The following is a 15,442-nucleotide window of genomic DNA, read 5'->3' on the forward strand; positions in this document are numbered from 1 at the left end:
GATAACGCGTGCTTTGTACACCGGAGGGGAAGTAACAATTTACAATTGAAAAAGGGTGGTATTGGGGGAGACACAAGTCTAATGCTAATACTTCACATTCTAAGTTTTAACATTGTGAATAAAATTTTTGCCCTATGGCATAATTTACTTGATACAAGGATCATTAAACCACCACCACGTTATGGGCGATCTAATCGAAAAGAACGAAAACCTGCACGATGGAAATTTTTATCTAATGTGAGCCAAGTTTCTTGAAGAATTATATTATCAAGATTAAAATTATTGCAAAGGTAATGTAAGTCGGTTAAGGCTGAGAATATAATACGGCAGTTCTACTGTAGTACCCTCAACTGACCTATGGTGTTGAGCGCACCGCAGAGGCACATGTCGCGCCCTTGTTAGCATCTTCACGCGAAATAGCTGATTCATTCCGTTGGGATTTGGACTTGAGATTGGTGAAGATAGGGGATCTGGTACGTTTATTAGTTCGTATATCGAGTTCCATATCTGTAGCAGTACCTGTGCTCGGCTGAGGTGAATGTCAGTCTAAGTGCACCTGTGTTCCTGACTGCTTAGCCTTGCCTGCAGATGCAGAAAGTTCATCCAACACTACATTGCGTAGCTGTGTGGCATCGCTGGTAATGTCTAATACTCCAGGTTCTGTACTAGTCTCTACTGCTTGTCCGATTTGACTTGAAAGAATTTGCACCAAACAGTCGGAAAGGTTAGATATGAGTTTATCCATTGCCTTACTCACTGCCTTTTCCACAGCAGTTTCAATAGCCTGCGATAGGTTTCAGTCCATACAGGAAGTGCAGCGCACTGTAATACCATAGTATCCAAAAGCCTTGTCTCAAACTATATCAATGGCTTCCCTTCGAAAACAGCGGTGGCGGTCAATACCTTCTAGGACTCGAACCTCCCGGGAACGAGCGGAACATTCAGAGTTGTCAGCGCAGTGACTGCCCCCTCAGAGACAACACTTTTCCACTGTTGCAGTACACTTGCTTGAAGGATTGGTCTCTCCGCAGGTGCTACGATGGAGGTTAGATTTACATCCTCCCGCACTGTGGCCGAATCTCCAGCAGTTCTTGCCCTCAATCGGACGAGAAGCGAGGGGTTCTTCTCGGAAGGTCAGTGACCATAATTTTATTTCTGACGGGCATTTTGTGCCCACAAATGTTGCGATGACAGATTTGGTAGGTACCCTCTCTTTGTCGACTAGGCAATTACACCGGTAAATTGAAATTACGCCTGCTCCAGAGAGCCTATCTAGGGTCTCAGCTGGACTCAGCTTGAAGTCGATTCCCCGTACAAGGCGTTTGGTACATGCAAGGTGAGGCGGAATAACAGCACTCACCGGGGTAGCAGCAAAGGAGGTGCATTTGAGAAGATCCTGCACGCAGGTCTGATCCGGCGACCTACACACGATACCTCCTCGCCCAAATGGGCGCACATCTGTGATGGCTTGGAAATGGTTTGAAGTTGTCTTAAGTTCCTTTTTAACAGCCTGAGGGTTTGTAAGTCTGATGAAGCCTCCATTTGTAGGTATTAGTGCCACTGAAATGCTGCCGATACCACTGCGGAAAAAGGAGTCTAGCGGTAATTCATTAGACGGCATGGACGCTCACCAGGTGGATCGCGCCTGGCCAGGAGAAGTAATCGACATGAGCACTAGACTCATAAACAGATAAACTATAGAATCGGACTCTAAGACAGAAAGTTAAAACCACTCAATTCTCAGCCGAGAACACCCAAGCAGGTTGAGCACGGACAAGCTTGAAGGCGAGGCTAGAACGATCTTGCGAAGGATCTTGCCACGACAGCACCAGCTACAGGAGCATAGAAGCACGTGCTTTGCTTTGCTTTGGTTTGCTATCCTAAATGTTTGTTTGTTTGTTTGTTTGTAGCCTCTAATCCATGGCTCATACCCACTCTGGGGGATAGGCCAAGAAAACGTATGTTGTCATATGGACGATAACTGCACTATTGCTTACAAGGAAAAAAAGGGGGAGTGTTGTATAGTGAAGACACTATAATAATAAAAAGAAACCGAAGATTCAGATAGTGAGAAAAGATCAGCAAGAGAGTAGACACTAATAGTTATCCCTTGATTTTGGGAGCCGACCAGACAGCTGGTTTTGCCCAACCCAAATAATTTATTATGTCACGGATTTATCCAGATTTGAAAATTACTTTTCAACCCATTTTTAGTACCTGTTAACGTGGGCTTTGTGTGGAAAAACGTTTGGAGTCTTGAGTAAAATTACACACCGCAACAAACGCATCTCTGTGGCAATTTCCCAAAACAGAGGCACCAAAATTTAGAACATTTTCTGTGGTTAAATTTAAACCTAGCTCGCAAATGGAATATCTAGAAAACGTTTCCTAATTATTGCATAGTTCCGACATGAGCCAAGATAATGTTCAATAGTTTCTGATTCTTCGCAAAACGAACAAAGGGGGGAAAGTGTCAGACCAGCTCTGTGTATATAAAAATTAATGGGGGGACACGGCACCGGAATCTGGAGAATATAATTTCAAGTTTTTTTTTGACGGACTCCACTGGGCTTTCCATGGAAATTTGAGGTGCTGATAATCTGTCAATTGTGTGTTATTTTCTAAACTATCTGTAAACATAGCGAATTTCCTACATCTAACCTCTGATAAGTATTCTAACTCGGGAAGTACTGAAATTACTGGTCCATCAAGTGATGCTCGTGCCAAAGCATCTGCCAATTCATTTAATTGTAATCCGCAGTGACCTGGGACCCACACTAATTTGAGGCGTTATAAATGCGGTGGTGCTAATGTGTGCAACGCTGCAAGGACACGAGATTGTTCGGTGGTTGTCAGAGCTGCACAAACGGAAAGTGAGTCTGTTAGGATGATTGCACTCGTCTCGGTCGTAGGAATTTTACGAATAGCTAAAATATTAGCTATTAGCTCGGCTTCAAATATAGGAGTGAAATCTGGAAGCCTTACTGAAAAAGACCAGCCGAGGTTATCAGACGCAATTCTTACGCCTGCCTTTTCATTGTTGACAGAAGCATCTGTAGCTATTACATTTTTGTGTCTGCATGTACCAAGTAATCTTTTAATGTAGTGGTCAAAAATCTAAGAGACTGCAACTTGGCTTGCGAAAGGAATATTTCATCGTACTCCATTCTAATGTTAAGGGTTGAGGAAATATTTCAATGACTGTGCTAATGTCTACATTTATGCAATCCAGTTTCTTTTTAACGAAAATTATCTGAGGGGTATGAAATCAAGGCCAATGTGCAAAAAAGAAAGAGTCAGGGTCGCTGATAAAAGCGTACTGTGATCTTCGAGCCGGTAAACTTTAGAACTTTAAGAAGGTTTGAACCGTTAAAATGCGGAATCGACAAAGGAGTGTTGGCAATTGCGCTTCTTGGTACAATACACTATTCGCAACGAACCTGGGAAGTCCCAGGCCTATTCGCAGGGCTTCTCGCTCTAACAGGACAAGCGATTTAATTTTATAACCAGCGGCTCTGACAATAATGCACACCCAAATTCCAATATTGGTCGCACATACATTTTATATATCAATAACATCATGTGTCTGCGCAGACCGTATTTTCTGTTGCTTAACCTGCGTAAAAAACCTAACGCCCGTGGTGCCTTTGCTGTTATATATTCTATGTGTGGGCTCCAATTTAGCTTTTCATTATAAATCATTCCTAAGTACTTGACTAAATCTACTTGTGGAACAGGTTTCCGATTACACAATATAAAAACTGAAACTGTATCTGCTATAGGAAACACCAAGAGCGCACTTTTACTGATGTTCAATGACAATGAAATAGATTGCAACCAAATTTTTAGAGTATTATTATATCTTTGCAATTTTGGATGTAGTGAGTAAATGTCGCCCTCTGCAACGAAGAACGCGATATCATCTGCATGAATGTAGACACTGACATCCTGAACAATTGAAATAGAGCTCATCAGTATATTGAATAATGCTGGAGATAGGACAGGCCCTTGGAGAACACCACGTTTCTGTTTGAATTTTTGCGAACAGCAGCCACCCTTCACGCAATAAAATTCCCTTGATTTTAGAAATTCTGCTATCCACTCAGTAATATACTGAGGAAACTTTAGGCTCTGCAAGGTGGTCAGTAGAACAGTGTGCTCGACACTGTCATACGCTTTAGCTATGTCGAGAGTTACTAATGCGGCGTACGGTTTCCTTTTACGAGCAAGCTCTATTCGACTCTCTAAATCCACATGGGCGCACCAAATTGAGCATTCACTGCGAAAACCAATTTTGTTTGGCTTTATTATGAACTTATTCGTCATCCAGGAGTTTATTCGGCCACTTAGGACCCTCTCTATAAGTTTCACTATGTTCGAAGTTAGCGAGATGGGTCTGATATTTTCTATGGTGAAAGCTAATCCTTGCTTTTTTATTAATGAAATTACCTTAGCTATTTTCCAGTCATACGGTATCCAGGCATTCTTTAAAGAGTAGTTCATGAGATTGAGAACACGCCGGGGGATAGCTTGAATAAAATTTTGCTCCAGACAGCGTTACGTTTTCGAAGTCAGTGCTTACGCTAGACTTTTGCCAGTTGAAAGTGATAGTCGAAGAAAATCTGATTTCTAGACGTCTGCCCACTGACTCTAAAGATTTTTGTTTCTTCCAATGATAGTTTTTCATAATCAGTAATTACTGTAGACGGCAGGATTTTGCGAGGTCGCATATATTGAAAAAAAGCTTTCTTATTTTTAGATTTTGACATAAAATCTAAATGTCTTTTGTCATATTCTTCTTTAGCTTGGGCCACCATGTGTTTAAATACAGTGGCAAGAAATTTATAATCTGACCAGTTCTTAGAAAACTGATTATGTATTAGCTTCTTCCAAGCTGCCTGTCATCGCCTGTGATCTCGTGAACAGTTGAAATTCCCCCAGGGGCTATAGGGTACTCTCTTCGACGATTTAACAGCAAATTTAATTACTGCCCTTTTAATTACTGCGTCTAATTTCATAGCTTCACTGTCATCTCCATCCTGAGAGAGAGCGTCTAAAAGCAGTTTTTAGGCCGTGTTGAAATTTTGCATAATGTATATAGGTTCAGACATGGAAGCATGATGGTTTGACGGCGCAAGCGATCTTGAACATTATTGGAAAGTGGTCGCTGTTGGAGGCGCAATCATGGGCTGTCCACGATGTACTAGCAATGGCCGAGCTTGCATCCTTTCACTGTGTGCCAATATTGCCAACACTTAATACAGTGTAGGGGACGAGGTGATAGCGGCTCCACTCTGTATAATAAAGGACACGCTTTGCTTCGGTTGGGCAATTCGACCCGGCAAATGTAGCAATCACGGACTCCGTTGGGACCTTGTTCTTGTCCACAACTCGACTACATCTATAGATAGCTATCACATCTGCTTTTGAAAACATATCTAATATCTCAGTTGGGGTCAAGTTGAGATCGACACCCCGAACGAGGCTTTTGACACAAGCTAGGTGAGGTAGAATGAATGCGCTCACCGGGTTAGTAGCGAATACCGATCGTTTTGGTAGGTCTCAAACACAGAGCTGGTCAGACGAGAAGCAAAAAAATTGCCCGCAGCTTCCCTCGGGGGAACACCGAGGAGGATGCGGAGCATATAATTGGTTAACGGGGTGTTAAAGTGCGACTTACTTGGGTCGATGGCTAAATTGGTTAACGTGGTTGTGAAATGGGGTGTTAAATTGCGACTTACTTGGGTCGCTGGCTAAATTGGTTAGCGTGGCTGTAGGAGGGGTGTTAAATGAGTGAACACGTACGACATGTATGCGAAAGGGCGGTGTTTATTTATTGCGACGAACTTTGAGCACGATGGCTTTTTGGTCGGTAAAGTGAAGAGTGAGTGGATCGGGTTGCAGCGGTCGTAGGTCGAAATTTGCAAAGACGTGGTCGATGCAGGTTCCGCGAATGGTGGTCGGCTGGTGGTGTTTGCAGTCGTCGTGCGTTGCGCGTTTCAGCGATTGTCGCGACGCCATGTATTCGACTATCCAATCGTCCTTGATGACGTCGACGTTGAAGTCGCCAACTAGCATGAATGGTCGATGTTGCGGTTGTTGTTTTCTGTAATCTTGCACGGCCTCGTCGACGTACTTTTGTACGGCGGCACGAGAGAGGTTTGGCGCGAGGTACATCGTCATGACGTCGACGCCACAGACGGTAGCGTCGATCATTGCGACCTCGGACGTCGACGCGCCGTACAAACCAACCGACGAGCGGCAACTGAGCGAGCGAGCACCGACCTTGAGTATATATACAGCGCGACGTCACATGCACTGTCAGCTGTCGAATGTTCGAGAAGGGGGAGAAGCGCAACGGCGCATGCGCGCGCGTCAGCTGCCAATGTTCTCGAAGCGTGACGGCGCATGCGCGCGCGTCAGCTGCCGATGTTCTCGAAGCGTGACGGCGCATGCGCGCTACATTATACAGCTAGCGAATGTTCGTGAAGAGGAGAAGCGCACGCGGTGTGTAGAGGAGGAAGGGTGCACAGATGGTGGAGGAGTGAAGCGCGCGCGGTGTGTAGAGGAGGAAGGAATGCACAGATGGTGGAAGAAGGAGGAGGAAGCTTGCGGACGGCGCCGCACTACAAGCCTCGAGTATTAGATGCTCCGCATCTAAAAATGCCATCCTTGCCGAACTGCCTGACCTCTGTGATGCTTTGGTAGTGAGTTGTAGCGGCTCTCAACTCCATCTCGATCATTTTTGGATTCTTCATCCGTATAATACCAACGTTGCTTGGGACCAATGCCAGAGAAACGAATGAGATGTCATTGCGTAAAAACAAGTCCACTGGCAATTCCTGGAAGGAAGAAAAGCAGACCAGAGGAAAGCCCCTGGTCCAGTTGAGAAAAACGGCATCAGCCTGGTCGTACTATCTGAAAATACACCCGCTAATCAATTAGGACGCTATAGAAACGCTTATGAAAAAAAATCAATCAACAAAATCAATCACAACTACTAAATTCTTGGCCAAATCCTCAGAGCAGGCAAACGTAAGTCGCTCGTGGTGGTTTTCCCTGAAAGGATTTCCCTGAAAGGAACCAGCGCATTTGATTCTGTTCTATTCTGCCTCCTCTTCCTCGCTGCGCAGCTGATAACCCACAGCTGCCACACCACTCTTTGTTACAATATATGTACGTATATATTCTTCAGGCGCTTTGTCCAAACGTTTCGGGCATGTAGGGCAAATATCTACACGCGCTGGGCGAATATCTTTTGAACAAAACGAGCACGTTAAGTTATGCGGTTCATGATTACACCACAGAACACCTACCAATTTAGAGAACGGAAACTGTACCTTTGGGCTGTTGTATAAAAATGACATGAAAATACGTAGCGGTGGCGTACTGAACTGCAATACCATGAGGCGAGAGGGCGCTGGTAGTACTATCATCATCAATAAACAGACGCTTTTTTTTTTGCTGCAGGTAGGGTGCCCGCGGCTGGTTCGCGCTGCGCGTCTGTTATTATCACCAGGTGACCTAGCTGGCCTCGACTGGCAAAACAACGTCGATCATGTAAGTAAGGTTTGCATCGTTTATTGCGAGTGTCCAAGCCAGTTTAATCAATATATACGGTCGGATCCCAACAAAACAAGTCACTCATCCATATCGGAAGCTTTCAATTCATGTGCAAAGACTCTTGAAAGCTAACAAGCATATGCATATAACTGAACATCGGGATCGCTGAATGAACGTCACTCTTATTGTGTTGCGGTGTTAGAGTTTAATAGCGTGGCTTCAGTACAAGGGTTCAATTCTGCCATCAAATGCGGCGCTCGCCCTGTAGTGTTGATCTTGAAGTGAAGTGAGTGCATGATGTGGAATCAGGAAGAAAACTTGCACATTGCTGATAGATAGCTCACGCAGTGAGAGCAACGTAGTTTTGCTAAATTTGTTAAATAACCAATTGCGGATGCAAGCAGTTCTGTATTTTTCCCGCTCTGCAAGGCTACATTGAGTACTGCACAATTGTGCAATGCGTGTCGACAGGGCAGGCACTTGTAATTCTCAGCTGTGAACCCATATCACAGGTAATATGTAATTAGGTGTTGGGCCTAAAATATTTCAGGCTTGTTATATTTATTGTTAGAGTTAGGTTACACAGTTACTACAGGTAGAATTCGTTGTCGCAGATAATGAAGGGTCTGCTGAGTATGCAGCTAGTATGTATGCTAAAGGACCACTGATAAGGTGTGTGCTTACAGATCGAAAAGGCCCAACCCTAAGAAAACAAGCTTCAGGCATGCATTGTACAACTTTGTTGTTTGTACATATTAGTTGGTGCTCTTACACTACACTATATGCTCAGCCCTGAACTGAATCCTCTGTTTACATATACATATCAATAGAACTTGAGCCCTCTCTTGCAAGCAAGCAATCCTGCAATCAATGCGTGGTACACGAAGTGAACCTGTCCGAATACTTGATCAATAAAGGTCACTTTTATTACGCACTTCTTATTGTGTTTACTTTTTCAGTATACTTGTGCTTGAGAGCTGAAGTTGTTTTCTCCCTGCTACTTTTAGAGATTAGGACTTGAAATACGTACTACCTTGCAGTGTGGCTGTGGATAGTAAAGATTATGTATGTTTAAACTACCTATGCACTTTTCTAGATTTTTTTCATGACCGTAGTGCACAAAATTTCACTTCATAGTGGTAGACACTATATATATGACAACTTAATTTTAACAGAAGCAGATGTGCTCAAAGAAATTGGGGAGGTTTCCATGCCAATGAAAAAAAAAACACTACCACATACAATGAACACAACCTTGCTCTTTACAACAGCATTCACGTCTTTGAGGAAGCTGTGCTGCGAGTGCTCATCACCTTTATGATTTATTATTTTAGAAGCCCATTAAACAAATGTGCAAAGCTAAAGCAATTGAGTGCAGCCTTATTAGCTTTGGCGCATGTTTTTGTAAACTTGTATTAGCTAAACAGAGTTAATTAAGAAAAACAGTTCTGCGCATTCTTCCTAAACTGTCACAAGGCACAAATAAATGTCGGAAAAACCTGTTAATGTCCCTCACCGCGTATTTGTTCAATTTACAATTAATAATTTCTGACAATTCACATGCCAACTATGAAGTGATTGTGAGTCGTACAGTATTGGGCAAATTTAGAATGATTCCGGCTTCCAGGGGCTCAAACAAATGACTTTGTAGCCTCACAGGAGGCAAGAATGCTTGTCAAAACATTTGGTCTGACACCTTATGTTAACAGATTTTTCATATTTTTAAGCATACATCTTTTAAGGGTCAGTATAGTTCACCTGCGCCAATCAGAACCGGCTCACAGCTGTGCACAAGTTCTGAACCCGTGCAGCACAAGTTCAGCAGTGCGCATCACAAGTGAATGACCAGGTGCCGACAAGGTGAAATCCTTATTTTTGTTCGCCTAATTTAATGAGGTGCAAGCATTTTGGCGAAACACGCCGCATTTAGAGGTGGGTACAGTACCTACGTCTAATGCAATGTTGTTTGTTGAGCTGTGCGTGCGGCTGCACCAAACCAGCACCATCAGAGCAGAAGGTACAGGAAAGTCTGAACTGGTTTTGGTGCTGTACCTCTCCTGCACTTTTCGAAATGCTTGGCACAACTTAGAAGATGCCATTTCTGTGCCAATAAAACAAATGGCCAGGTGCAGCACTTTGTAAAATGAATCATTTGGCGCCGGCGAATCGAACAAACCCTTAAGCACACAAGCGTCTTAGCGTTTAACCCCCTTCGAAATATGGCCACTGTGGCTGGGATCAAACAGTGTGTTGTTGAGCTCACAAGCACCACACAACCTAACTAATAGTGTTACAGTTTGAACATTATTGAAAAGTAGATTCTAGGTTACGGTAGACAGCCAATGCTTGTGGCCAATCTAACGCACTCCTCCACTATATGCGTGGTAAAATATTAACAAATACAGCTTTACATGTGTGAGGTTCGAGATTACCTGTTGTAGTGGACATTAGGATATTTCAACGTGCTTGCAGAGTGGGCATTCGGGGGTAGTCATCCTGTCGTGGCATGGCAGTCTGGAAAAACAAGTAACATCACCAGATATCAATGCATAATAAATGCATGAAATTTTCCAAAGTAAACTAAAAACTCAGTTAACTAGTAAACAGCAGTTTTTTACACATATATGTAATGGTACCTCGTAACACGTGTATCACTCAGGCCTGCAGCTTCACAAGGCATGTCATGTAGCAGGTTCCTTGCCCATTGTACACAGCTGTTTCCATGTCAGGTGGGCCAGGAGGCTGTGGCAGAAAAAGAAATATTTCTCATTTGTGTGACGCTTTCTTTGCCACAATATAGCGAACCCAGACCCATAAATATGTGATGTTTTTCAAACACGATTGCGGTAAACTATTAACTAGTAGGTTTTTTGAACATTTGGGCTAGATACGAAGACCCATGCTAGGCAACAGTGATTTATTTGCCTCCTTTCATCGCAACGGCCTGGTTGGCGTTACCTGGTGATGGAATTTGAGAATTAACTATTGAGTCAGCGACTCGTTCCCACGTGAAGTCACGCCACCAGTACCGCACGTATTTCCGGTTACAGATTGAGCCGTTAAACAATTTTAAATTTTAGTATTGAAATGCGCTGCCATCATGTGACGCCTATGCAGTCATTAGAAAAAAAAACTACATATGTTGAAATGAACCACCTAGCCCAGCGAACAAGTGTCCTGAAAAAAACTGAAGTGGTTTCTACTCACCGGCCCGGGCTTGCAACGGGTGTTCATCTGATGAAAGCTTCAACGGTCACTTCGTTCCCCGGAAGTCACTTGAATTCCCTTCGCGAAAGCATTTGAACGAGTCAAAATAAACAGAACGAGAAAGAGTGTGTCAGTCGGCAGAGGCTTCAAATATTTACAGTGAAACGAAACAGTCCGAGACAAATACGAACGTACCGCGAGCCGTTACGTGCCGTCGCAACTATTGGGCGCCGCAAGCTTTGAAGAGAGGACAATAATGTCAGTAGGCTGCTGCTTACCTCGAGTCAGCTGGAGCAAAAACTATTACAAAAATTGATGATGCAGCACATGTTTAGAAAAAACTACTTTCTAGAATAGCAAGTTGTTTTTTATGCGTAGCGGTACGTATAGATGTAGTACTTGATCAATTTAAAATTAAAGCTTGGCCCCGACGAGGGTGCCCCTACAAAAAAGTACAATAGCGCAAATGGCGAGAGGGGTTAGTAAATCTACTCAGGGTGTTTGAAGCAGAAACGTGCCGCGATAGATTTTTTCGCCCTCTATAGGTTATCACTTGAACTTAAGAGTTTTCGGGGCCTGATTACACTCTACACATAAAGAAATGAACAATTTCCCCAAAAGATCAAAGCTTAGTCAAACTACTCTCAGTACATGTGAAAAATTTGAATTCACACGCATAGCTTTGTGTCAGGCAAAATCAGGAACCTCGTGTAAGACGATAAGAATAATTGCATCAGCACGTCAATAAATTTTATTACGAGTTAGACCTAATTGAATCCGCACATCGATACTACGATGAGACAAACCTGCCTAAGTTAGCCTAACAGAAAGTGAAAGTGGAAGGCTTTTTTTCTTATTTTATTTCCCCAAAGGACTGCCAACGCGCAGGAGTTATGACGACATGTGGATTGATGAGCGCGTCAAGATGAGGAGGATCGTCGGTGGGTGACCGGTACAGTAGCGACATCTGGCAGCGGCAGTGCGAGAGACCCCACAATAGGACCTGGCAGTTGGCAGGCTCTGTAGTAAGAGCGGTCACTCGAGTCTGCCGTGGACGCTGCGAGCACCTCCAGAGGGGCCCGTTCTGAGGAGGTAGATAGGCCACCTAGAACGTACAGGGTGTCCTCTGGAAATGGCAGGAGCTTGTTGAAAAAAACTTGACATATTTTTACACAAGACATCAAGAGGCACGTCTATCCCTATTGAAAAAAACGTCCATCATAGGATGGTGGATTCCACCATCCACCATTTTGGTTGATTATGGTGCTAGAAATGTTGCTGGCACATGGCGTATAGTGGCGTGTAGTGGAGCAGATAAGGGATGGTGCGCTCCAGACGACAATGCTAGAGCGGGAAGCAGCTTTAATAAACGGTGTAAGAAGCACCCGTAAAAAAAGAACAGTGAGACAGCATGCAATCGAACTAGCCACCTTTTGATACCTAAACACACTAACGACAGTGCCACGCCGACATACGGCAAGTTTGGTGTTAAAGAAGTATACAGTCAACTAACATATTCACTGTTTAACTTTAATTCTGTTTGTCGCTTACTAGACAAGGACGGGATCTGGACCTGGTACTAAAACTTGCACTTTTGATAAACACGAACAACTGCTGCCTGCAACGATTGCCACTGCGATATGGCAACAGCGCTATGTTGTTGTTTAAATTTACAGCCACGAAAAACAACAACTCAGTAGCCTGAAGAGCAGGCAGATTTTATCAGCGGTTACTGCCAAGCTTAATATTCGTTTCTTGCTCCTTCCAAAGTGCGATATCTGTTCAGGCTTTATGACGCTTCTATGCTCATTCGACATATACGCACAAACAATTCATTGTGAAGTTTTTTGAGCAGTCGTGCCAGTGCACCACTGTTGCTCTGTGGTCAGGAACAACTACATAAGGGCTTGCCCAAAACGAATGCAGTGTGCCAAAAACATTATGCTATCATATTGGTTCGGTAAGCATACGAATTGACGAGGCTGTGTTCTCGCATGAGAGCCAGTGAAGCGGCGGCGAGTGTACCGGCAGCTGTCGGTGAGGGAAGGCGTACATGTGGCGGAAGTGCTGCAAGCGCGTCTCATCGATGTTTGTCGTTTCTTGTGCGAATACCGTATACAGTAAAAAAGGCTTGATTTGGTTTAAATGATGCCATAGCTGTGCTGTATTTCAATTTACTCGTCAAAATTGTGTATTCTGAGACCCAGAAGCGCCGATAACACTTGTACGGGTTCGGTTAAAAGGACTAACCTTTAATGAAAATTATTGGGGTAGAACAGAAGCGTGAAAGTCAAAATCGCTGGGGCTCGTCTCGACGCTTGTCAAAAGAGATAGTTTATGCATATTCGCACGCACTTTGTTACCTTAAAAGTACGGCTGAAGCAATAGAGTGTGCAAGAATTGACAGAGTTGCGTTTCTAGCGTGGCCACATCAAGTGACCATCGTGTTCTGCTCTAACATTGAAAGGGGCAATCGCGAACTAAAGCTCATTTATTTCTCGACAACTGTGCGCTGATGTAAACATTGATTGTCACTGTTCACAGTAGCAACTCTAGTCTTGTAAATGTCACAACATAGAAACACATCAAAGACGTCGAACTGATGTAAGTATGTGCGCGAAATGTAAACATATTCATGGCCACATATTCTACGCTCCACGAAAATTGAAGTGTTGTTGACACCACAGGAATAAAAAATAAACGTGCTAGAAAGCACAATGAGCAGTGTTGGTTTTTTGTGACCATAAACATATATATCTGCGCATTCAAGAACGAAACACTAAAGATAAGTGATTTCAAATACTGTCATGTGCTTTTTCATCTTGCCAACATCATTCACCAACCTTACATCACGCCACCGTCATCCACCTTGCTCATTAAGCCTTCCACCATAGACGTTTTTCCTCGCCACCATCAGCCGGCATTTTCCATATTCACCACCAATGGCTCGCCCCCAGCACCACCATCTGCCACCACTTTTTCCACTCAAGCCGTCATCAGTCGGAATTTTCTACCGTCAGCATCATGACTCGCCACCACCGCCTCCATCTGTCATCATTTGTTCCACTCTCACCGTCATCAGGCATTATGCCCACTACAGTTTCCACCATATCCACCAATGATTCCAGCATCCAGCAACCCATGATTTTCAATAGGGAAGATGCACTACTAAAGTTAAATCTAAAAATGATGAGGTTGAATAGTGAAACATGAAATCTTGGACCCTATTTAAAAAGCTTTTTCACAGAATGAATCATTCACCATCATTGTATTCCTATCAGTTGGGACAGCAGGGGTCCCAAACACGGTTACACTGGGTTACATTTCCAGGAGATGCTTTATTAACGGATAGAACGTCCTAGTTCAGGATCCATCAACCGCTCCGACAAGCATCTGCATCAGCATCACAATTGATAAATCTAACCATCACAGTCATTGATATAGAAGGTCGTGAAAGCGTACGGGAAGCATACCCCAAGAAACACCAACGAAGACTGCAAGAACTGCAATATTATCACAGATCTAAAATAGCGTCAAAAGGGGAGATGTGATCTCGCCAGCGCTGTTCCAGTTCTGCTCTAGAAGTGTTTATATGACTCGCCTTTGAAGAAACAGCACACCCTGGCAATCCACGGGGAATACTTCGGCAACCTTATATTTGCAGCTGACAAAACGCTATTGAGCAACGGTGGCGAAGAGCATTATGTACCAACGAAAAGAGTGATCAACGAAAAGCTAAACAAGAATTAAAGAACGGCATATAAAATGAGCGGGATGAACACAAGTGCAGTGCAGTGCACTGCAAAAGATAGAATTTGCAATGAGCCCCAAAGCCCTTGAGCCCCATAGAGGAGCATGTATATCTCAGTCAAGTTCTAACGGATCACCGATTCATAAATTAGTGATCCAGGGTAAGATAAATATTGGTTGGATCTCAATCTAACTGGCAAAAATCTGCTCACACTAAAACAAAGAAGAATTTTATATTCCCAGCTTTAGCATATCGGGAGCAAACTTGGTGAACAAAAACAACTCGAAGAAACGTTGCGGACTGCGCCACAAAAAAAAAAATGGTATGGTAGGCGTTAAGTTGAAACACCAAAAGACAGTAAATAAGTGAGACTGCATACAGATGTCACTGATTCTATACATCATATTGTCGCAACGTGCAAAGCACAGGGCACGAGACGTCGTTGCTTGGAGAATAGCAGGGCTGTATGCATGCGGAACATGGGAGAGGCCTTTCTCCTGCAGTGGACGTAGTCAGGCTGATGATGATGATGATGATGATGATGATGATGATGATGATGATGCATGCATGCACAAGAGCACAAGAGAAGTTGCGCCATTGTCATCTATATGGGAAAGCCAGAAGGTGCTATTCGTGGTGCTCGCTTCGTTCTCCGCTGTAGGGTTGTCGGCTATTACTCGTGACATCAGTCTCCCTTTCAAGAAAGCATCGTCCTGATGCTTCACCGTCATGGCGGCAGCTTTTTCAGTCACTGGCAGCCTACGGGTCCATTCGAAAAATAGAACTTCGTCCGAACGACATGCTCAACATCTAATGAATGTATATGATGCCTTGAGCAATGTAGACTGTCAAAAATAGTCTGATGGTTATGATCACTAAAAAGTCGAAAGACTTTATACGGTCTGAAACACCGCCATGAAA

The 15,442-nt window shown here is 43.7% G+C and overlaps 1 protein-coding gene across 1 annotated transcript in view; it reads right to left on the reverse strand.

The window, feature by feature from the left end:
• Positions 1-11,612: 11,612 nt before the first annotated feature.
• Positions 11,613-15,442, reverse strand: part of LOC142784403 (beta-scruin-like) — a 315,658-nt gene continuing 311,828 nt past the window's right edge. The window contains exon 10 of the mRNA XM_075882771.1: positions 11,613-11,896. Coding sequence (XP_075738886.1) covers positions 11,691-11,896 — 206 coding nt within the window. The 3' untranslated portion in view covers positions 11,613-11,690. The remainder of the gene's footprint in view (positions 11,897-15,442) is intronic.

This window comes from Rhipicephalus microplus, unplaced genomic scaffold, assembly GCF_043290135.1.
Source record: "Rhipicephalus microplus isolate Deutch F79 unplaced genomic scaffold, USDA_Rmic scaffold_14, whole genome shotgun sequence".
Classification (NCBI taxonomy): Eukaryota; Metazoa; Arthropoda; class Arachnida; order Ixodida; family Ixodidae; genus Rhipicephalus; species Rhipicephalus microplus.